This window comes from Sphaeramia orbicularis, chromosome 17, assembly GCF_902148855.1.
Source record: "Sphaeramia orbicularis chromosome 17, fSphaOr1.1, whole genome shotgun sequence".
Classification (NCBI taxonomy): domain Eukaryota; kingdom Metazoa; phylum Chordata; class Actinopteri; order Kurtiformes; family Apogonidae; genus Sphaeramia; species Sphaeramia orbicularis.
In genome coordinates, this window is record NC_043973.1 from 38,664,096 (window position 1) to 38,686,194 (window position 22,099).

General features: G+C 41.6%; 1 protein-coding gene across 4 annotated transcripts in view; it reads left to right on the forward strand.

Annotated features, from left to right (window-relative positions):
- LOC115436977 (transferrin receptor protein 1-like) overlaps nucleotides 1-22,099 on the forward strand; it is a 45,624-nt gene that overhangs the window by 8,855 nt on the left and 14,670 nt on the right. For 2 of the 4 annotated variants that reach the window (XR_003937889.1, XR_003937890.1), the window contains exons 4-18: nucleotides 35-221; nucleotides 339-555; nucleotides 644-766; nucleotides 883-978; nucleotides 1,174-1,313; nucleotides 1,424-1,575; nucleotides 1,664-1,783; nucleotides 1,877-1,962; nucleotides 2,067-2,130; nucleotides 2,996-3,063; nucleotides 3,172-3,239; nucleotides 3,406-3,499; nucleotides 3,606-3,827; nucleotides 3,943-4,101; nucleotides 5,903-7,221. Coding sequence is in view for 2 of the 4 variants with exons in the window: in XM_030160014.1 (XP_030015874.1) it covers nucleotides 35-221; nucleotides 339-555; nucleotides 644-766; nucleotides 883-978; nucleotides 1,174-1,313; nucleotides 1,424-1,575; nucleotides 1,664-1,783; nucleotides 1,877-1,962; nucleotides 2,067-2,130; nucleotides 2,996-3,063; nucleotides 3,172-3,239; nucleotides 3,406-3,499; nucleotides 3,606-3,827; nucleotides 3,943-4,101; nucleotides 5,903-6,145 (2,039 nt within the window). In the remaining 2 variants the exon portion in view is untranslated. Of the gene's footprint in view, nucleotides 1-34; nucleotides 222-338; nucleotides 556-643; nucleotides 767-882; nucleotides 979-1,173; nucleotides 1,314-1,423; nucleotides 1,576-1,663; nucleotides 1,784-1,876; nucleotides 1,963-2,066; nucleotides 2,131-2,995; nucleotides 3,064-3,171; nucleotides 3,240-3,405; nucleotides 3,500-3,605; nucleotides 3,828-3,942; nucleotides 4,150-4,686; nucleotides 5,669-5,902; nucleotides 8,629-22,099 lie in introns of those variants that run through there. The other 2 variants (XM_030160014.1, XM_030160015.1) reach the window with 2 other exon arrangements.

Consider the following 22,099-nt stretch of genomic DNA (forward strand, 5'->3'; position numbering starts at 1 on the left):
TTGTAGTATTCCTGTGTCTCACTATCATTGTCAGGGTATTTGATTGGTTACCTGGTCCATCGGAAGAAGGACATAGCACAACCAACCTGCACAAACTCCGTTATTGCCCCTGCGCCCCCTTTTGTTGACGAGAGAGGTTCTGCTCCCGTCTTGGACTGGGATGACGTCAAAAAGCTCCTCAATGAAAAACTTAGCACTTCAAATTTTGAAACAGTTTTCAGGTGAGTGTGGACCCAAAATCCTCCTTAGAAACTGGCTTTAAGGCGGTGTTTTTCTGCTGTTTTTGTTCCCTGACCCACATTTTCCTCAAACTTATTTATTTTTTGAACTATTCCTAGTGAGTTTTCCAGTTCCAACCACCAGGCTGGTTCTCCGGGAGATGAAGATCTGGCTAACAAGGTTCATAGGAAGTTCAAAGAATATGGCATGAAAACCTGGACCGATGAGCACTTTGTCAAGGTTCAGGTGCTTCAAGGCACAAACAAAGTGACTTTCAAGGGTCAAATGATGGAAACTCAAGGATTCCTGTCTTACAGTGCCAGTGGACCTGTAGCGGTAAATATGCACAGTAAAATAATCAGGAAGCCTGCAAGGTTTGGTAATATCGATCAATTATCAGTGATACATTTGTGTTTTGTTTCAGGGCGGTGTCTTGTATGCCTATTTTGGACGTGAAGGTGACTTCAGCGACCTCCGTAACAAGAACATCAACATGAGCGGCAGGGTTGTGCTGGTCAAAGCTGGTATGATCAGCTTTGCAGAAAAGGTGAGTGGTATTTAGTAAGATAAGCGGTATTGTAAGACCATCCCATTCGGTAAAGTGTTGTAAGCAGACCATTGAAGTTCACTTTATTACTTTGCCATCCTCATTTGTTCTTGCAGGTAGCCAATGCTGCAAAAGTGAATGCCTCTGCTGTACTGATCTACGCAGACCCAGATGATTACAGTATTGGAGAAACCACTGCGCTATATGGACATGTGAGTGTGGATAAACCCCTCTTGGATAGTTTGCAATATGGAGTAGTAGCATTTATAGTTTGTAAATTTAACATATTGAAAATATTAGGTGATTATCATATTATTCATCATACAGCCTTAGCATTATGTTATATACACTATACAAACATAATAAGCAAATGGATGTTTTAAGATTTGTCTCTCTCTCTCCACAAGGTCCACATGGGTTCTGGGGACCCCTACACCCCAGGCTTCCCCTCCTTCAACCATACGCAGTTCCCTCCTGTTGAATCCTCAGGTCTGCCAAAAATCGTGGCTCAGACCATTACATCGCAAATGGCCACTAATATTATTAGGTACTAAAAGTGCTGTTATGAAATGATGGATTTTTAAAAAAAAAAGCATGATATTCGCCATCATCTGGTTTGAAATTCTTTAATCCTAATGTGTACTACGTGTCCAACAGGCAGCTGCAGGGTCCAGAAGCGCCAAGCAGGTGGGGAAGCCTGAGCAGGCTTGGAAGTGAAGACGATGTCATTACTGTGGAGGTCAACAATGTCCTAGTTGAGAGGAAGATCAATAACGTTTTTGGGGTCATCAAGGGCTATGTGGACGCAGGTAAAATATGTTTAATTCAACAAATTTTATGTTCTTAAACTCAGATCTTTACAGAATTGTGAAATGATATCTGTCTTTTTTTTTAAAGATCGATATGTTGTTATTGGCGCCCAGAGAGATGCATGGGGTGCAGGTTTTGCCAAATCAACAGTCGGTACCAGCATCCTCATGGAGCTGGCACGTTCCATCTCACAAATGGTGGAGAATGGTATGTCTCAGATGACTGATGGACATTTTATTTGTATATTTTATTTCATTCATCAGCTTCTTTTTAATGTGCTTCCGATTTCCCCCTTGACAGACGGATTCAAGCCAAGGAGGAGCATTGTGTTTGCCAGCTGGAGTGGTGGGGAATATGGGAGCATTGGCGCCACCGAGTGGCTGGAGGTTAGAATTCCATGATTTTTCTTCTAAGTTTGTAATTTGTTTTTGTTTTTTTTCAGCAGATTTGATGAAGTGAATGATTCTAATTGCTGATTTATTTGTTTTAGGGTTATCTGTCTTCCCTGAGCATGAAAGCCTTCTCTTACATCGACCTGGATGGTGCTGTTACAGGTATTTTTTATTAATGAATTTATATGTATATCCTTTATTTAACCAGGTCAAAAAAGCCTCCTTGAGATTACAAATCTCTTTTTCAAGAGTGTCCTGGCCAAGAAAAGCAGCATAACACATAGTTTCTGACAAGACATTATCAACACATAATACAAAAACTTAGTCAATAGTTACAAAACAATCATTTGTGCAAGTTTAAAAACAGTTACATTGACTGAGCTCATTGATTTAAAGCTCCTTTAAAATAGCTTTAAATTCACCCATAGTAACAAGTTCAGATAGATTTAGGTTGTATTGCAGGGTGTTCCATACAGAGGGGGCAGCATATTGAAATGTAGTCTGACCCAACTCTGTCCTGGCTCTAGGAACCGCCATCAGGATGTTTTTCTGTGAACACAGAGCATACTGTTGTTGGTTTTTCCACATATAAGTACAGAGGCAAGATGGGAGGAGCCTGAGAATACATTTGTAAATGAAAATCAACAGATGAGACCACCTGCGAACATACAGAGAAAGGAATTCAGCTGTAGCATACTAAATACAATGGCAAACGCGATTTCCACAGCCAGTCATAAAATGTAAGGCACAGTGGTAGACAGTGTCCAGCTTTTTTAAAAGATTTTCAGATGCATTCATAAAAAGATCACCATAATCCTTCAGAGGTGAAAAAAAAATGGCAGAAATTAATCATTTCCTTGTATGAACAGAGAAAGAGGATTTGTTTCTGAAGAGGAAACCAAGTTTTAGCTTTAGTTTATGTACTAGATGCTCAGATTGATTGGCTGTTTAATATTTTGGATGAGTTTATCAGATGACGATGTATTTAATATTCAGAATGAAATGAACATTAAGTCTTTGGTTCCAGGTCGACGTGCATTTAAAGTGTCAGCCAGTCCCTTGATGTACACTCTGATCGATGGTGCTCTGAATGAGGTAAATCCAGGCTGCACTGTTAGAAGCCAACTGTTGAATTATTTATTTGCTTTTGGACTCCCTAAAGATTAAACAAACTCATACTATTACATTTTTTTCTGCTTATAGGTCACTGCCCCGAATACAGCTGCAACTCTCTTTGCCCAGTATGGAAAAAATAACTGGGAATCCTTTTTGTAAGTGTGACTTGTGGCTTAACATCAGAAAAAGTGGTTACTGACGACAAGTGCTGTTAGGCTGAAAGTTTTCCCATTTTGTAGCACAGTCTATAATGTGGATATTTATCTTCCTTTTGTGTTTATATTGAAAGACGGCAGAGCTTCATCTTCTGTTCATTTTCAGGTTGGAGAACATGAAGCAGGAGAGCGCTGCATATCCTTTCCTCGCCTTTTCTGGAATTCCTTCACTCTCATTTAGATTCTCCAATGGTAATTTGGTAAGTCATATCACTGTAATAGATATAAATAGATCTGCAAGTAGCCACTGTTGATGTGCACTTCTCATTTCCTGTCATTTTCCACATGTCCTTGTTTCCGTTCTAGGACTATCAGTACTTTGGTACAAATCTGGACACACGGGAAAAACTGAACATTGCCACATCCAACGAGGTTCCTCAGCTTGCTCAAACAGCTGCTCAGTTTGCAGGTCAGATAGCACTGAGGCTGGTCCACGACTACATCTTGCGGCTCGACGTACAGAAGTATGACAAGATTATCCGTACGAAGGTCGCTCAAATAAACAGGAAAGTGGCTGATGTTCAAAGGGTGAGTATCCTCTGCTGATCTGGTTGGTTTGGATGAGATTTTTTTATTGACGGTGGTGTTTTTATGAAAATTAACCATGATTTTTGGATGTGTGTGTGTGTGTGTGTGGTTCCAGTTGCAGCCCCAGCTTTGGCCAAAGGCCCTGACGATGCAGTGGCTGATGTCGGCGTATGGTTCCTACAGCCGTGCCTCTCGCAACCTGGAATCGGACAAGAAGAACAGTGACCTCGAGGACGTTGAGATGTGTCGCATAATCAATGATCGCATCATGATGGTAAGGCCTCCCCAATTTAGACTGTGACTCACAGAAGTACAGATCAACGTTATTATCGTTAACGAAATGACAAAAACGTAGAATTGAAAAAACATTTTCATTAACTGAAATAAATAAAAACTAAAAGAAAAAACGATAACTGAAACTGTATTGTGTGCTTACAAAACTAAAACGTATCAGAATTCTGGATAAAATTCCCTTTGTTTTCGTCTTTGTCAATGTCTAATTGATACGAAATCAATTTATTTCGCTCTAGCAATTTTAGCTGGCAGCACCATACAGTGCTTCACTGTCCGTCACTTCTTATTTAGAGTCTTCTTCTGGTCCCCACTCTACCTGGAAACATGGAGACTAAAGTTAGGAGAAAGCGGCAGAGTCCTGTCTGGGATTTATCTGAATACAACAGCGAGGAAGAGAAAAGATGACAAAACTAATACTAAAACTAAGCATTTAGAAAACTAATAAAAACTAGCAAACCTGCTCTAAAAACGAATTAAAACTAACTGAATTAGAGAAAAAAAAAGTCAAAACTAAATAAAACTAAACGATAATAAAAAATGCAAAACTATTATAACCTTGGTACAGATTCTTTAATGAAAATGCATGTGACAGGTCGACTGTAGATAGTCTTGACAAAATGAGTAGTTTTCATTGCAGTATGCACACTATATAGGCTTAAATTACAAAATGTTGATGAAAATTTCTAATTTTTCCTGTTTAGAAGAAGAATTCAAGATGGACAACCCTTTTTTATATAAATTCTGATGTACCGAACTTTCTGTTCCATAGTTCTTTAACATATTTCAACTTATGTACGAGTACTTGATATTTATAGTCCCTCTACTTCAATGTGAAAGCTCATCATAAATATTTAATGAAAAATTCTGTTTTTTTGTACTTGGAGTTATTTTTACCAAGATGTTAATTTTCACTGCAGATGTATACAGTTTCCAATAGTGATGTTCCGATCTGAATTTTTTTGCTTCCGATCCGAGTAGTTTTTAGGATTAGTTTTGCCAATACTGATCCAATACCAACTTTTTTACAATGAAACTTTGATTTAAATTTGGAGTCATTATTTATAGGTTATTATGCTATTATTTTACTTGATCATAATTGGGCTGAATGTGGAACCTGACCTAAAACAAGTATGACAGTTACTCGCCGGTTGGGTCACATAATTCAAAAAAAGCGGGATGGGTTGAAAAAATCCCGACTCGTGTATCACTACCGGACCTTGAAGTGAAAGACACTTTACAGATTACAGATGCTTCACTAATTCCTCTAAGCGTCCCGTTGTTGTGCAGCTCATTTTTCTTATCCCTACCTTTGGAAACTTTAATTTTAGGGGGCAGGACATTTGTTTACCCCCCCCCCCCCCCAAAAAAAAAAAAAAAATACAAACAAACAAAAAAACAAAACAAAAAAAACAAAAAATGGGCCCAATCTTGTGAATAAATCTGATCCAATGCCTTTAATAAAAAATGCCAGATCGGCAGCTGATCCGACCTTTAGATCAGATCGGGACATTCCTTGTTTCCAAATCTTATCTGTTTTATAGATTAAATCAGACATTTTTCCTGGGGAACAAATTTATATCTACTGTTCATCCATGGAAAAAAAAAAAAACCCATTGCAGCCAAAATGGCAACTGAATGATTTTATTTTTCTACTTTGTTTATATGCTAGCTATACCGTCACATTGAAATTGAAATGAATTGAAATGTGTAATGTGTTTTTTTTTTTGTTTTGTTTTGTTTTGTTTGTTTGTTCATGACATTCCTTCGTGTCCTTTCTATAGGTGGAAAGGAACCTCCTGTCTCCCTACGTGTCTCCGTATGAGAGTCCTTTCCGCCACATCTTCCTCGGCTCCGGCTCTCACACAGTCGCCGCGCTCCTCGATCACCTCGACGCCCTCAAGACCCAAAACCCAGAGGCCGACGCCAACCAGTTCCGCAACCAGTTCGCCCTGGCCACCTGGACCCTTCAGGGCTGTGCCAACTCACTAGCAGGGAACATCTGGTCTTTGGATAACGAAATCTAAAAAGTCTCATTCCCCCGTTCATGGTTTGGCCCTCTTACAACAGCTGGCAGCGTGAAAACTAACAAAGCTAATACCAGGAATAACAACAATAGTGACAGAATTTGGAAACTGAAGCTGTTTCTAAAACTACAATTATCATTTTCTGTAACTGCCCTCTGAAATTTAACACATGACATACAATGAATGAAGCCTTCTGCCTTAACTAAAACAAATAGAACTAATGTCAGCAGTAGTGAAGTTATACATAGATCGGTACATTTTCCCAGATTAATTTTTTTTTTCTTCGTGATGCGCATATACAAGCTGAATATTTTTGGTGCTAGTAATGACTACCTTTAAAACAGGCAGCACTATTTAAATGGAGTTGAATGTAGTGACAGCCAGTAATAACCTCATCAGCACAGTATCAGGTCAGTCCTAGCTGAGTTTACCAGCTCAGATATGAAAGAAAACCTAAAAAGGCAGCATGATAAGCTCCTTACATCCCATGTGTTTACCATAAAAATTACAATCCACACCTGCTGCTGTAGCCTCATGTTCAAACCTGAGCTGGTACGTGTCGGAGCCATGTCACTCAACTCGCTGTCAGAGATTCAGAAGTTGCTGAAAGGACGGGAGATGAATCATACGTCAACAGTTTTTGTCTGTTTGGGACGATCAGCTGTTGCTACTCGACGCCGTTTGATACCAATGCTGCTTAAATCTTGTAGAGAAAAGTCCTTATGTGCAACAGCTTCAAAAACAAAATCTGAATTCAACTTTGACCATCTGAATCTTCCACTTTCTTACATAATCTTTGTAGGCCTTTCAGAAATCAAGGGAAAAGGTCTCCAACCACGTGGCACTGAAACAGAAACCGTACGTCTATTTATTGTTATTTATTTATCAGTGGCAGGGTTCACTATAAATAGTTTTTTTTTTATTGCCTTTTATAAAAAAAAAAGTATAATTATCGGGAGCAGTGCCTTCCATAATTATGACAGTTATACTGTCGAAATGACAAAAGCAGCATCTGCTTAAAGAAGTGTATATGCTTACCGACGGCCAGTCCTTGACACGCGCAAAGCACTTCTGAGGTCAGTGCTTTTCCAATTAACTGACACTGGATTGGCCCTTTAAGCAAGGCCAGCTCACATATCACATCAGAGAAAATATTTACTCAACACCTCTGGCCTTCGGTCGGCGCTGGTCCCTTGGTACATGTACATTTCTCATCCTGACAGCATTATCGGGTGCAGTGTCACCCATAATGATCAAGAAGAAGGTAGTTTTTGCCTACCAGTGTGTGTCCGTATCGGAGGCAGTGCCCTCCATATTTCACTGTAGGGGTGGATTTTTTATTATCGGGAACAGTGTTTCCCATAATGTTGTGTATATATACAGTTAATTGCTACACAATGCACTTGTCGTCCGCATTTTTAGATTCCTTTTTCCGCTAAAGCCATCACTACGTACATCTGTAGTTGCCTCCCAGACAGGATAACACTGCACACATACATGAATGAAAGTGTAAGCGTGGGTATAATTGTTGGAAAAGCCTCATGTTTTGCCTCTGAATGTTTCCATCCAGTCCGTGAAGTGAAGATGGAGTTGTATGTCTTCATTCTGTTCTGGGTTGCTTTAATTTGCTTATTCTCTTTAGTCAAGTGCTGATAGTTTTGGTTTTTTTGTTTTTTTTCTGGGTTGTATATGGAACATGTATTGAAAGATCTTTTATTTTGACAAAGAAATGTTACAGATAAGTGTAGGACCTTTGGTTACAACAACGAGGTCCTGTATTTCCATGAATAATCACCACTCTGCAATAGGAGTGGTAGTTCTGATCCAATCTGTGTGAAAGTACTTTCTACCTTTTTATTATGATGTGTTCATTCATTCTTGTTGAAGAGATTTACTTGTGCCTTGTGAGTTCTTGCATACAGTACTTTAAGAGATTTTGAGGATGTATATTGGTGTAATGTTTCTTTTTTCTTTGCTCCATATTTGCCAGAATCAAATGTTACTGGTGTCGACGCCTGTCGTTCTACATTATTATAGAAGTTAATGTATGAATGTAACGTGAAAAAGACAGGATTCATTCAGATGAGCGTTACAGTAGGTGAAGAGGTTGTCTTTAAATAAGCTCATCTTCTCACTAATTGCTACATCTTTGGCAAAACCACCTGTACATTCAGTACAAAAATCAATTGTTGAAGCCCAGTTTTTTTTTTTTAAATGAACATTTAATCATTCTTGCGTTCATAGTTGAGTGTTTGAAATGATCTGCTGACAAGCTGTATTCTCCAGATTGTCTTTAAGAATGAATTGTGCTTTAAGGATGTTGACATGAATTGGTCATAATTGAATGTTCTTCTAATTTGGATTAAAAAAACATACGTGAAAATTGATAAAACTAACAATGTGGATGTCTTCCCCCTCAAACTGTATACAAGTTTGCTTAGCTTTATGTTTTTGTTGCTGCAATAAACAATCACATCACAGTTCCTTTGGTTGTAGTTTTGATTCTATACAGATTTGCTTGTTTTGTTTTTTTTACTCATCTGCCCAGTTATAACTACACTTATAACTTCTAATTAAGCTATGAAAACAAGTTTAAATCATTTATTGCTAAATCTTTAAATCGTGCACACATGCTACTTGCTGCAGTTTAAGATTTACTATCTCTGTATAATTTTAGTCTCCATTTTGCTAGAGCCACTTGTAAATACAACACATTTAATTGATAAAAACCAATAAAATTCACTGCAAACAATGTCAGTTCAGTTTCCTTTAAAGGGATGTGAATGCACAAAGTTGTAACAATTTCTGGCCACATGATGGAGACAAAGTCAACACTAAACAGCTGAAGAGGGTGCAAGCTGTTCTCTGGTTCATATTCTATTCACTTTTTATGGTAATACTTTTCTTAATTGTAATTTTGCATTCTCCTATATGACATGAATGCAGGCAGGAAATTTGCATAAAGGAAATAAACATGGAGAAGAGTCTACATGATGGTATTTTTATTAAGGAAAAAAAAAACACTAGTTTTATTTTGTGATTTATTGGTTACTGTGAAATAAGATTACATATAAAGTAACAGAAGATTTGGGTCATACCACCCACCTCCAGTTGAATTATTCTAAAGCAGGGGTCTCAAACATGCGGCCCGGGGGCCAAATGCGGCCCGCCAAATGTTCCAATGCGGCCCGTGGGATGAATTTGAAAAGTGCAAAATTCCACAGTCAAGGCTGTGGAACTCATTTTAGTTCAGGTTCCACATACAGACCAATATGATCTACAGTAAAAAAAAAAAAAAATAACAGCATACAAACCTAAAACAAATAATGACTCCATATTTTCTTTTTGGTTTGATGTGAAAAAAATCCTATTACACTATGCCTATAAATAATGATAACTTCAAATTTTTCTTTGTTTTAGTGCAAAAAATAACAAATTATGAAAATATTAACATTTACAAACTATCCTGTAACAATAAAATGTGAATAACCTGAATAAATATGAACAACCTCAAATGTCTAAAGAAAATTAAGCACAATTTAAATTTTTTTCTGCCTGTTACCAAGTATTTAGTGTCTTTGTAGATCCAATCCACAGAGGTGGGTAGAGTAGCCAAAAATTAGACTCAAGTAAAAGTACTGTTACTTTAGAAACATATTACTCAAGTACAAGTAAAAAGTAGTCATCCAAATAATTACTCAAGTAAAAGTAAAAAAGTACTTAATGAAAAAAATACTCAAGTACTGAGTACTTCCTGAGTAACATCATATTTATTGTTCTTTTAAATTCAACAATCAATAAATGAAATGTTAAAATAAAATATATGGAATATATATATGGGAACATTACAGCTAGTTACAAATATACCTCACAATAATCATTGTTGGTTCCATCATTTTAATATTTTTAGTCTGTTCTTATGGAGGCAGATACTGTGCATGTTTTTCTATTTACTTTTACAAGTTAGCCTAGATATCTTTATCTTAACATATCTTCCCCTTCTGTTGAATTTCTTTAACTCATGTGAGTCATGTGAGTTTTTGGCGGAAATCTTTCTAACAAAACAAAACAAATGGTTCGTCCATTAACAAATGACCAAAAATAAAAGTAAAAAGTAGAATGTGCACCATTGTAATGGAGTAGAAGTAGCATTTCTTCTTCATAAATATACTGGAGTAAAAGTAAAAAGTATGTCATATTAAAAGTACTCTTAAAAGTACAATTTATGTCAAACGTTACTTAAGTAAATGTCACAGAGAAAATGTAATGCGTTACTACCCACCTCTGCCGATCCATAATGCACATGTAGAAATGATAAGTTGAGGCAGAATACTGTTAAAATTGCACTTATTTTTCTTAAGAAATTTCAGTTTTTTTCAGGTTATTCACATCTTTTTTGTTTGGATAGTTTATAAAAATAAGTATTTTCATAATTTAATAGGGTTTTTTGCACTAAAACAAAAACAAAAATTTGGAGTTGTCATTATTTATAGGTTATTATGCTACTATTTTACTGGTCCGGCCCACTTGAGATCAAATCGGGTTGAATGTGGCCCCTGAAAGAAAATGAGTTTGAGACCCCTGTTCTAAAGAAACCCAGTACCCTGGTTTCCACACCAGTGGTATTCTGATGTATGACCTTGTCTCTAATCCACACAGTGTCATTATATCTTACAAACCACGTCTTTCCTGTTAAAGCGTCCTTGAGTAAAACTTTGAACCTACAGAGCTTTACTTTATTGGCTTCAGTAAAACAAGGTAAAACTTTACTCCGATCTGACGTGCAATATATAAATACTGACAACTTCTTAGATATTTATACGTAGTGTCTTTAAATTCTTTTACACTCTGCCATATTATTTTCACTTCCGTAAAGTTTGTGAAAATAGTGAAAATACTAAATGCGGTTCTAACCTTATTACTTGCAGGATGTTCCAATAATTGCAAAACTCAGGCCAACAGTCATGTGATATAAATGCTGTTAAATTCCTTTACTGACACAAACTCAGGCATGCTATTCTTATGTTTATGTGTTTATGTTTACGCATTTGGCAGACGCTTTTTTCCAAAGCGACTTACAGGGGAAACCAATTAAATCACTCAATCAATCAAATTTTATTTATATAGCGCCAGATCACAAGAAAGTTATCTCTTGACATTTTATATATCGAGTTGGTCAAAACCAGACTCTAAGTCAATTCTACAGAAACCCAACAGAATCCTTATTCTTGTAGAAAACAAGCTACAATATGTAGTAAAATGATGCTGATTTAACGGCTATCATGAGGGGGAGAAACTAGATTCAGTAAAGGGACAAGACGGTCGGTTTGAGGGTTTGTCATAGGTCAGTAAGTGCAGTGGAGATGTAGGCATCTATGTTCTGAAATAAATGACCTTTTCATGGAATTAAAAAAGGACAATTTGACTACATTTCAAACAGGTTATTTTGTTGAATCAAATCTATCATAAAGCACTTAAAGCATTAGGTTCTAAGACCATGTATTCGGAATGAACCTTAGTCACAGATTTAGTTGTGATCTGTCTGAAACATTTAGTAATCAAACATAACACAAGTAATGCTGTAGGCTATATTGAAGAAATTTTAAAACACTTGCAGTAAATATTAGTGATATCTTGATTTTTTTTTACTTCCGATCCTTTTTTTTTTTTTTTTTAGGATTAGTTTTGCCGATACCAATCAGATACCGATCCGATACTGACTTTTTACAAGGAAATTTTGATTTAAATTTGGAGTCATTATTTATAGGTTATTATACTATTAGTTTACTTGAGATCACAGTTGGGCTGAATGTGGAACCTGACCTAAAACAAATATGACACCTTTGACTCTTAATAACTTTAGTATAATTTTTGCACTTTCCAAATTCATACAGTGGGACAAATTAAAACCTTTGGCAGGCCCGTTTTGGCCCAATGGTCAGGGTAACACAAACACTTCTGACGTCCAATTTGTAGGCACACATTATAAACAAATATTGCCAAAAACATACATGAAGGCAATGTGGCAATATGTGAGTTGCAACATTTCAGTCCAGTACTAGTGGGATAAACAGTCCATATTCCAACGGACTAACATGGTAGACTGGGGTTCGGAAGTCTTGAAGCTAAACAACGCTCCACACAAGGCTCCCCATTGTTATTAGCTTACCGGTTGACAGGCTGTAAGTTATTGTCGTCATGCGGCGTCATCGTCTGTCGTCCGTTACAAAACTTTCAATCGTTTTCTTCTCCGAAACTACAATTCTGATTGACTTCAAACTTGGTATACAGCTTCTGAATGATGATGTCAACAAAAGTTAGTGAAATTATTTGGATTCAGATCTGATTCTGGATTTGGTGCCACTTTGAAAAATGTCCCCATTATAAGAGATAGGAAGTGGATCGATACAATAACTCAGTAAATATAAATGATATCAAGTGTACATTTCTACAGTCCAGCCCTGATGGGGAGATGACCAAAACTTAATGTCCACATGCTGATCAGGATCTTCTTCTGGATCCGGGAACTTATGGAAAATTTAACATGGGCTCTTATGGGGAAAAAATTTCAATCGTCTTCTTCTCCGAAACTCCAGTTCTGATCGACTTCAAACTTGGTATACAGCTTCTGTATGATGATGTCAACACAAGGTATTGAAATTATTTCAGTCCAGATCTGATTCTGGATTTGGTGCGACTTTGACAAATTTTCCCATTATAAGAGATAGGAAGTGGATTGATCCAATAAATCAGTATCAATGATATCAAGTTGGAATTTGAATTTTTTTACAGATCTGATTGGAATATGAGCAAAACATGGGCTATTTCTGTAATAGAATAAATACACAGAACTGGGTGATAATAAATGGCATCCGGATACATTTCCCAAAGCTTTTCATTTGGCCGGTAAGCTACAGGGCCATTGGTCCGATTTTTCAACTAAATATGATGTAGCAAATATAAAGGCAGTGCAAGTGAGTTCTGTAAGTGCTCAAAGCATCATCAGTGCAATCAAAAAGCAACAATGTTCTGTATCCCAAGGAGCAAACATGGTAAACTGCTGTCTCACCCATGTCATATCTGGCAACAGCTCACTAATACAGTTTGTTTTTAAGAACTTGGGCTTTCTTAGAGAGAGTGGTGCTGTCGAGCTCCATCACAACTTCCTGGAGCACTTCACAGGTATACATATAATAATACGACCACATTTCAAATAATAATCGCCAACAGTCACGTAGCTAACGCAAGTGGAAACTTAAGCTAACCTTACCACTGACATTGACATATTCATGTTGCTCAGTGCTAATGGCATATAACAGCCAGGCTCTGTGAAAACAGTGCATAAAGTAATTCTGACTAACGTTTTAGAATATTTAATTCATCCTTACCTTGTAAAGAGCCGTCCCAAGCAGCATAAAGGCTGGTTTATGCTTACCGCGTCAGCGAGCTCTGTGCGGCTTCACACGGTCAATTGCCGTCATTTTCACAGCCACGCCCCTTTGCGCGGCTCATCTCAAGCGGAAACTTTCCGCATCGCGCGCCTCAGAAAATTTGTAAGAGATGCACGGACAACATGGCCGACATTCAGGAGCTCCTGGTGGTAGAAGTGCAGAAGTACAGGCACTGGTGTCATTGGTCACACCGGGACCATCGCCGTGTGGTGAACAGTTCATGGAGGGAAATTGCAGCCACAGTCGGCAAAGAGGAGGAATGGGCAAAAAAAACCTGGAAAAACATTCGGGACAGATAGGTGAAAACAAAAAAAAAAAAAAAAAAAGCCAAAGGGAGAAGTGTAGACCCAGGGGGGAGCCTAAACGTCCCACGGATTCTGAGAGAGTTGAGCTGGCTCTGGAATTTTATTAAACACAGGGAAACAGACAAATTTCGTGTAACTTTATTGATAATTTTCCTCTTTTCTAGTTTTTTTTTTTTTTTACTGTGATAGACATGCGTTTGTGGCACACTGCCCCCTACAGTTTGGGAATAGACGCCGCGCGGAGCCGCCCGGAGTCTAGTCCCAGCGAAAAGATGGCCGACTGCAAATGTGGTTTTCCCTCCTGAAGCAGGACCCCAGGAGGCGGCCTTTCCAAACCAAACAGAACTATTTCCTTATTTTTTAACCTGACTGAAACTTGCTGACTTTACATCCATCGAGATTATAAGGAGTAGACATGACTGACATATGTTTGGAGGAAGAATATGAATAAATTGTGTGGTATATGTGAACTACTTATTTGAAAATTGAACAGTCCTCCCTTTCCCCTTTTTTCAGTGTAGGGCAGGGGTTTCAAACTCATTTTAGCTCAGTTCCACATTCAGCTAAATTAGATCTGAAGTGGGCCGAACCAGTAAAATAATAACATATGTGAGAAAGCCCGACAAAGTAAGGCTTCATCTAAGTGCTCAACAGCACCATCTGCTGGTACAGAGGACTGGCAGCAAAAACATGTCTGGGCATGTCCGGACACACTGGCAAGCTGCAGAGCCCAGTGACACTGAGGAGCAGTGGACTGTGTGTAATGGACTTTGGTGTGTTTATTCTATTATCTGTGCGTTCTTGACAGAAAGTAAGTGTTTTCTGCTTTCTAATGATGTATAATTTGTTCACTATTACAGTTTGTGTTTGCATGGGATTATGATGTGCAGGTTTGAGTTAGTATGTGGTGATTATGACCCTGCTTATAGTTGTTAAAGGTTAAATTACTTGTTCAACATTCAGTATGTAACGTTGTCGTGTTGCTTAGCATGCTTGGCCTCTGCTAATCGTAATTTTGGTAATCTTATGCTCATATAGCAGTTTATTATTCATTTAGATGTTTGTTCAATGTGCAGAATGTTTTTCTTAGACAGTTTATTGCAGGGGTCACCAACCTTTTCTCTTCTGTGGGCTACTTTTACCTAATGAAGTTGCCGGAGGGCTACACTAATTTAGCAACATTTATTTACATAGCTATTTTTCATACATACACATATTTTGTATCATACGTTTGTAACATTGTGCTCTTCATTTATTTTATTTATTTATATATCTTTGTTTTAACATTTACAATACTTAAAAAGTGTTAATATGAAACTATAATTTGACTTTAATTAAGAAAATCAAAAGTAGAAAAAAACAAATACAAGCATTTGCTGCTGTATTCCCACATATTTTAATACTATGTCAAAAATTATGATATGGAACAATCCTGCATATTTTTATAGAATTACTAAAAACAAATAATACACACCTGTATGTGCATTTTTAATACTTTGAAATTGTGAAAAGGAACGTTGTCACTCACACAATAAAACTTCACCAGCATGTGCTGCTGTTTTTCTGAAGGATTTGACCTTTTCTAAATTCACATATGCTGTAAAAACATATTAATTAAAACCAGAACTTTGCCCACATAAATCCACCATCCCCGTCACTTCTACAGTCATCACACTGGAGTCAAACGCAGAGGCACCTGTTCAGGTCCGACTCCAGCTGTCTGAGCGCATGCGCAGATAGTGTACATATGTTTGCGCTGGTCCAGGATGTGAACCACTTTACTGATGCCTCTGCTGAAGCGCTGGCCTTGGTCAGTTTAGTGAACATGGGCTGTTGTTTTTGGACTTTAGTTTTCAGCTCTTTTACCTTCTCTTCACGGAGTCTGATTCCCACCGGAGAATCTCCAGAAAAGTTGCTGTGAACTTTGGTGAAATTCCACTCCATGTTGCATCTTTTATTGACTTCCAGAACACGCCACAGATCACACACACACACGCACACACACACACACACACACACACACACACGCACACACACACACTTGTCTTTCACATTAGTCAAACAGAAGTCCGTGCCTCATCGTTGGTGAAAATAACTCCCTGACTATATTCAGCCGACATCGTTGCGGGGCTAAACCCACTACCTGCCTGGCATCTGGCTCATCCTGGGCCCCGCCCCTCTCCAATGACAGGCAGCAAACCAGCGCTAAAGTTTGATTGACAGCTAGTTGACCGTTTCATCTCGGGAGGGGGATACTTGTAATTTTGATTGGGTGGAAATTTAGACCTGTTCTACCAAATGACGAATCAGCGAACCAAGATCATGAGCAACGTGTTGGAGAACCCTGAACTAGTTCTATTTTTAGAACAGGCCTGCGGGCGACTCGCGTGGTCCCTGCGGGCGACCTGGTGCCCACGGGCAACGTGTTGGTGACCCCTAGTTTATTGCCTTTCTTTATTTTCAGACCACACACTCTCTCAGACACAACCATATGTTGTGAACCGATGTCCAAGTCCTGCAATCTCATTAAAGGGAACTGAACAGATATCTCTCTCCACACGCCTTGATTCTCTGACCGGAATGATAGTCCATAATCGGCTGCCTCAACCAGCAATCCTTTTACTGAGGTTCAGCCTCAAACATTGGTCCTTCGAGCCGGATTGAGTGCAGTCAAAGAAGAAGATCATGGACCACAATGCAGCATCAGATACTGCAGAGCCCTGGATCCATCCACAGAGAGAGCACCGCTTACCTACCTACCTGGAGGACTACCAAGTTGGATTCCAGCCATCCGTGCGATCAGCTCCTCATGCTACTGTTTCCCGCTCTAACAGCCACCACAGCAGCAACCCGAATAGGTCTAGTAGGCGCACATGCTATTCTGTTGGTACATATCCCACTCAGGGTCTCTCAACTGCACAAGCTGCAATCATGGAAGAGAGAATAAAGCAGTTGGAAGTGGAAGATATTCGCCGTTTGATCGAGCACGAGACTCAAGCTGACTTGGAGTGTAAACTGCTTGATGATCAAGCGAAAGAAGCACAGCGGCTCCAAGAAGAGGCACTTAAAGCCAGAGAAGCACTCACTAAGCGGCTAGAAAGGCAGCGGCTCTTGACGAGAGCTGAACAGGACCTTGAGATCACCAAGCTTCGTTCATTAATGCTTTGTGGTAGCAGGACACCTTCACCTACACCTTCACCTGCACCCTCTGACAAGTCTAACCCTTTCCTGGACTTACCACCACCAGTGCAGGTAAGTCAGGCTGGCATACTCTCATTCACCTCCCAGCCATCACCATCCACCCAATTACTTGCCACACCTGCTCCTGTGGTGTGCCCATGCATTCCTCCCTCACAAGTGATGGAACACGTCATTCCAGTCTCTACTGCCCCTCCGACTGGACCACACCCGATGCTGCAACTTACTGCCACCCCAGTGATACCTGTCCCTCTGGCAAACCCAACAGCACAGCTCCAGGGTCCAGTACCAATGGCACCTAGGTCTGGGAGATTGCAACCTGTCCAAGTATTCGCTCCTGTGATACAACCTGTACCACATCTTTCAGTGCAGGTCCTCACTTCAGCACCTCTGGCCTATACAACACCTCAGGTGGCATCGTCTCTTGAGTCACGACGGCCCAGTGGCCCAGCACAGGCAGCTAGTTCATACTTCAACCAACCTCCTGCCAAGCAAGGAGAGTCCCAGTCTTCAGCAGCATACCAACCCTCTTACAGCCACAGTCAACCAGCTATGGAGCCATTCAGCACTGCTCAGCATGCCAGCCAAGGAGCTCCACCACCTCTCTCGACTCACCACAGGCAGCAGACTGCTCCAGTTTTCTCCGCTCCCTACTCTGGTTACACACCACTACCCGGAGCTGAGTTACTTCTGGTAACAACCCTTGGAATCCCTCGACCTTCCTTGCCTGTGTTCGAGAGTGGCTGGGAGAGCGACTTTGCTCTGCTTAAGTTTGCACTAGACAACATACTGGGAAGCAACCTTCACCTCAGTGAGCAATATAAATATCAAGTGTTGATAGGACACATCAAGCTCCCAAGCGCACTACAGCTTGCCAAGTCATACATGCATGACCCAGCACCATATACGAGTGCACTGCAGGCTCTACAAGATAAGTACGGGCAGCCACGACAGCTCGTCCAGAGCGAGCTAGGTGCCATACTGAATGCTCCTGCTCTCAAGATGGGTGACACCAATGCCTTTGACTCATTTGCCTTGTCCGTCCAGTCCTTGGTAGGCATGTTAAAGACCCTTGAGGGACAAAATGGATATGAGCTCCACTGTGGCTCCCATGTGGATCGCTTGCTAAGTAAGATGCCTCCTACTTACCACGATGGCTTTGTTGAGTACTGCCTGCGATACGGTATTCTGCAGGCTGGCACCGACTGGACTTACACCCTTCAGGACCTGGCTACCTGGCTCCAAACCAAGTCTCAAGCAAAGCGCATTTCAAGTAGAGCAGCAGCACTGTATCAAACTGATACCCCCCGACCAGCTAGGAAAGATCAGCGAACTGCCCAACGCAAAGAGAAGCCAACGACTGTGTACTTCAATGTAGCTGAGAAGGAAACCAGGGAAGAGACAAGTGGGGCAGAGCATACACAGGCAAAGTTCAAATCGAAGCCTAAACCTTACTGTCCATATTGTGACAGTCATGACCACTACCTTAACTCCTGTGAGGAGTTCAAAAAGCTGAACACTGACCAGGTCTTAAAGTGGCTCAAGGATGGTAAACGGTGTTGGAAATATGGACGCAATCATACCAAGGACCGGTGTACTCTTAAGCGCCCTTGTAAGACCTGTAAGGAAACGCACCTCACTGTCTTGCACGAATCAGTTCAGGAAACCAAGCGGAAAGTGTACACGGTCAGTCTACTCCCCACCAAGGTGTATCTGGACCGGCCCAACAGATCGCAGAGAGTAATGCTGAAAGTGGCCAAGGTCCTCCTTCATAACGGCAAACGGAAGATGGAAACTTATGCAGTTCTCGATGACGGATCAGAGAGGAGCATTGTCCTTCCGCAAGTGGTGCAACAGCTCAACCTCGAATGCCACCCACAGACTCTACCCCTGCAGACTGTGCACCAAAGTGTTATGCAAATCAATGGCGCATCAGTCTCCTTGGAGGTGTCATCACCATTACGGCCATCCGAGAAGCATCTGATATCTCATGCCTTCACCGCAGAGGGATTGGCTCTCACCGAACACACCTATCCAGTCGCCGTGCTGCAGCAGAAATACAAACATCTCAGAGAGCTGCCCTTACCACCAGTGAACCTTGCCCAACCTCTACTGCTAATTGGATCTGACACGCCTCACCTGATTACCCCAGTCCACCCAGTGCATGCAGGACCACCAGGCGGACCCATTGTCATTTGCACCCAGCTGGGCTGGTCCCTTCAAGGGCTAGTTGAGGCTGTCCATCTCTCACCTGGAGTCCAGCAATGCCTACATATCGCCACCGCCTCAGCTTCCAGTGAGCTCTTCAGGAACATGGAGCGCCTCTGGCAAATGGACACATTGCCCTACAATGAGAAGGCTGCCACTCGCTCACGGGAAGACCAACAAGCTCTCACTCTACTCCAGACAGCCACCACTAGAGTAACAGTAGATGGTATCCCACGCTACGCCACCCCTCTTCTGTGCCGTATGGCTGACATCACTCTCCATGCTTCTGTGGAAGCAGTAATCCCCAGGCTTCACAGCACAGAGCGGAAGCTCAGTAAGAATCCCACACAAGCTAAGTCTTACTGTGCTGAGATCCGGAGGCTGGAAGAAGCCGGTTATATATCAAAGGTCTCACCAGAAGAAGCGGGCCAGTCAACAGAGTCGTGGTTTATACCACACAACATGGTCCACCATAATGGTAAGGACAGAGTTGTCTTTGACTGTTCTTTCCAATACCAAGGACAGTCCCTGAACGAGCTACTGGTGCCTGGACCAACCTTAGGGCCTTCCCTACTTGATGTTCTGCTGAGGTTCCATCAGCACTCGGTTGCTGTGAGCGGGGACATAAAAGCTATGTTCCATCAGATCCGCCTGCAGCCCACTGACACACCGGTGTTGAGGTTCATCTGGAGGTACATGCAGAAGGAGGAGGAGCCAACCATCTATGAATGGAAGGTGCTGCCATTCGGCACTACATGCAGCCCTTGTTGCGCTATATATGCTCTTCAGCGTCATGTTCGGGACACCTGTGGTGACAAGTCCAACTTGGTCAAGGTCGTGGAGCACTCTTTTTATGTGGACAATTGTCTACATAGCACCTGTACTCCGGCTGAAGCCAAAGCTCTCATCGACAACCTACGCCAGCTACTCCTGGAAGGAGGATTTGACCTCAGGCAGTGGGCGAGTAATGTGCCAGCAGTGGTTGAACATCTTCCCCCAGAGGCCAAAGCAGAGAGCTGTGACCTTTGGCTGTCTAAGGGCAGTAGCAACCTGCAAGAGTCAACCTTCGGCCTCCGATGGAACTGCCTTAGTGATTCTCTGGGCTTTAAGCTACATCCAGCGGACCACCTTGAGCCAACCCTGAGGAACATTTATAAAGCCCTAGCAAGCCAGTATGATCCACTGGGCTTTATCATTCCCTTTACAACCAGGGCTAAAATCCTCATCCAAGATATCTGGAAGCAAGACATTGGATGGGACGACCGGGTCGAAACCCAGTCTTTGAGGGAACAATGGACAGCTTGGGTGAATGAGCTCTGCGATATCATTCACCTTGAATTCCCACGGGCCTACGTACCTCTATGTGCAGACAAACCTATAGCATACAGGGAGCTTCACATCTTCTGTGATGCGTCAGAAAGGGCGTATGGTTCAGTGGCTTACCTACGCACAGTCGACGATCAAGGTCATGTCTATACTTCCTTTGTGCTAGCCAGATCCAGAGTGGCACCGAAGAAACGCCTGAGCATGCCACGTCTGTAACTCAGTGCAGCGCTCACTGGCGCCCAGCTCGCCAGACTTATTCAGACAGAGCTGACTGTACCCATTCAGCAGACGTTCCTCTGGTCAGACTCCACAACAGTGCTCCAGTGGCTGGGATCAGAGTTATGCCGTTACAAGGTCTTCGTTGGCACACGTGTAGCGGAGATTCAAACCCTTACCGAGGCAGCAAGCTGGAGGTATGTGGACTCCGTGAGAAATCCAGCAGATGACATAACACAAGGTCTCAAGCTTTCAGATTTGGTGCATCCTCACCGCTGGATTAATGGCCTGGATTTCCTTCATCAGCCTCCTGACCAGTGGCCGACTATACCCACACTAGCCACAGCTGAGCCTGACTCTGCTGACCTCAGGAAGTCCACCCTTGTCTGTATTACTTCAGAGGCTCGGAACCCAGATCTTCCTGATCCGACTCAGTTTCACACCTGGGACGATCTAGTCAAGACTACTGTCACTTCCCTTCATGGGGTGGCTGCCTCCAGTGATTGTCAGACTGCAGACGCGGCCACCTACATCTCAGCAGAGAAGCTACTCCTGGCTCAGGCTCAGCAGGACTCTTTCTCTGATGAGTTAAAGGCCCTCAAGACCAGTCGACCCATTCCAGCTGACAATCGTCTGGTCACACTCTCACCTGAGTATGATGAAGCCACAGGACTACTTCACGTTGGAGGTAGACTGTGGCATGTGAAAGATCTAGAAGCAGATGCCATAAATCCGATCATTCTGGACCCAGCACACCAGATCACCGAACTACTGATCCAGAACTTCGATCACAAGCTCCTCCATCCGGGACCGGAACGGGTGTTAGCCAAGATGCGACGTCAGTACTGGGTCCTGCGTGGACGGGAGGCAATAAGGAAGCGTCAGCGCAGCTGCTGGGAATGCCAGTAATGGCGTGCCAAGCCAAATGTTCCCAAGATGGCGGATCTCCCACCTTGCAGGTTGCGCCTCTACAAGCTGCCATTCTACTCAACAGGAGTGTACTGTTTTGGTCCATTCATTGTGAAGATTGGCCACAGGACTGAAAAGCGATGGGGAATCGTGTATAAATGCCTAACTACCAGGTGTGTCCACCTCGACTTGCTAGAGAGCCTTGACACGGATGCTTTCCTGTTGTCCTTACGTTGATTCATCACCAGGCGTGGCACACCGTTTGAACTCCTGTGTGATAACGGGACCAACTTTGTTGGTGGAGAACGGGAGTTACGGGAGGCCTTTGATGCCATGGCACC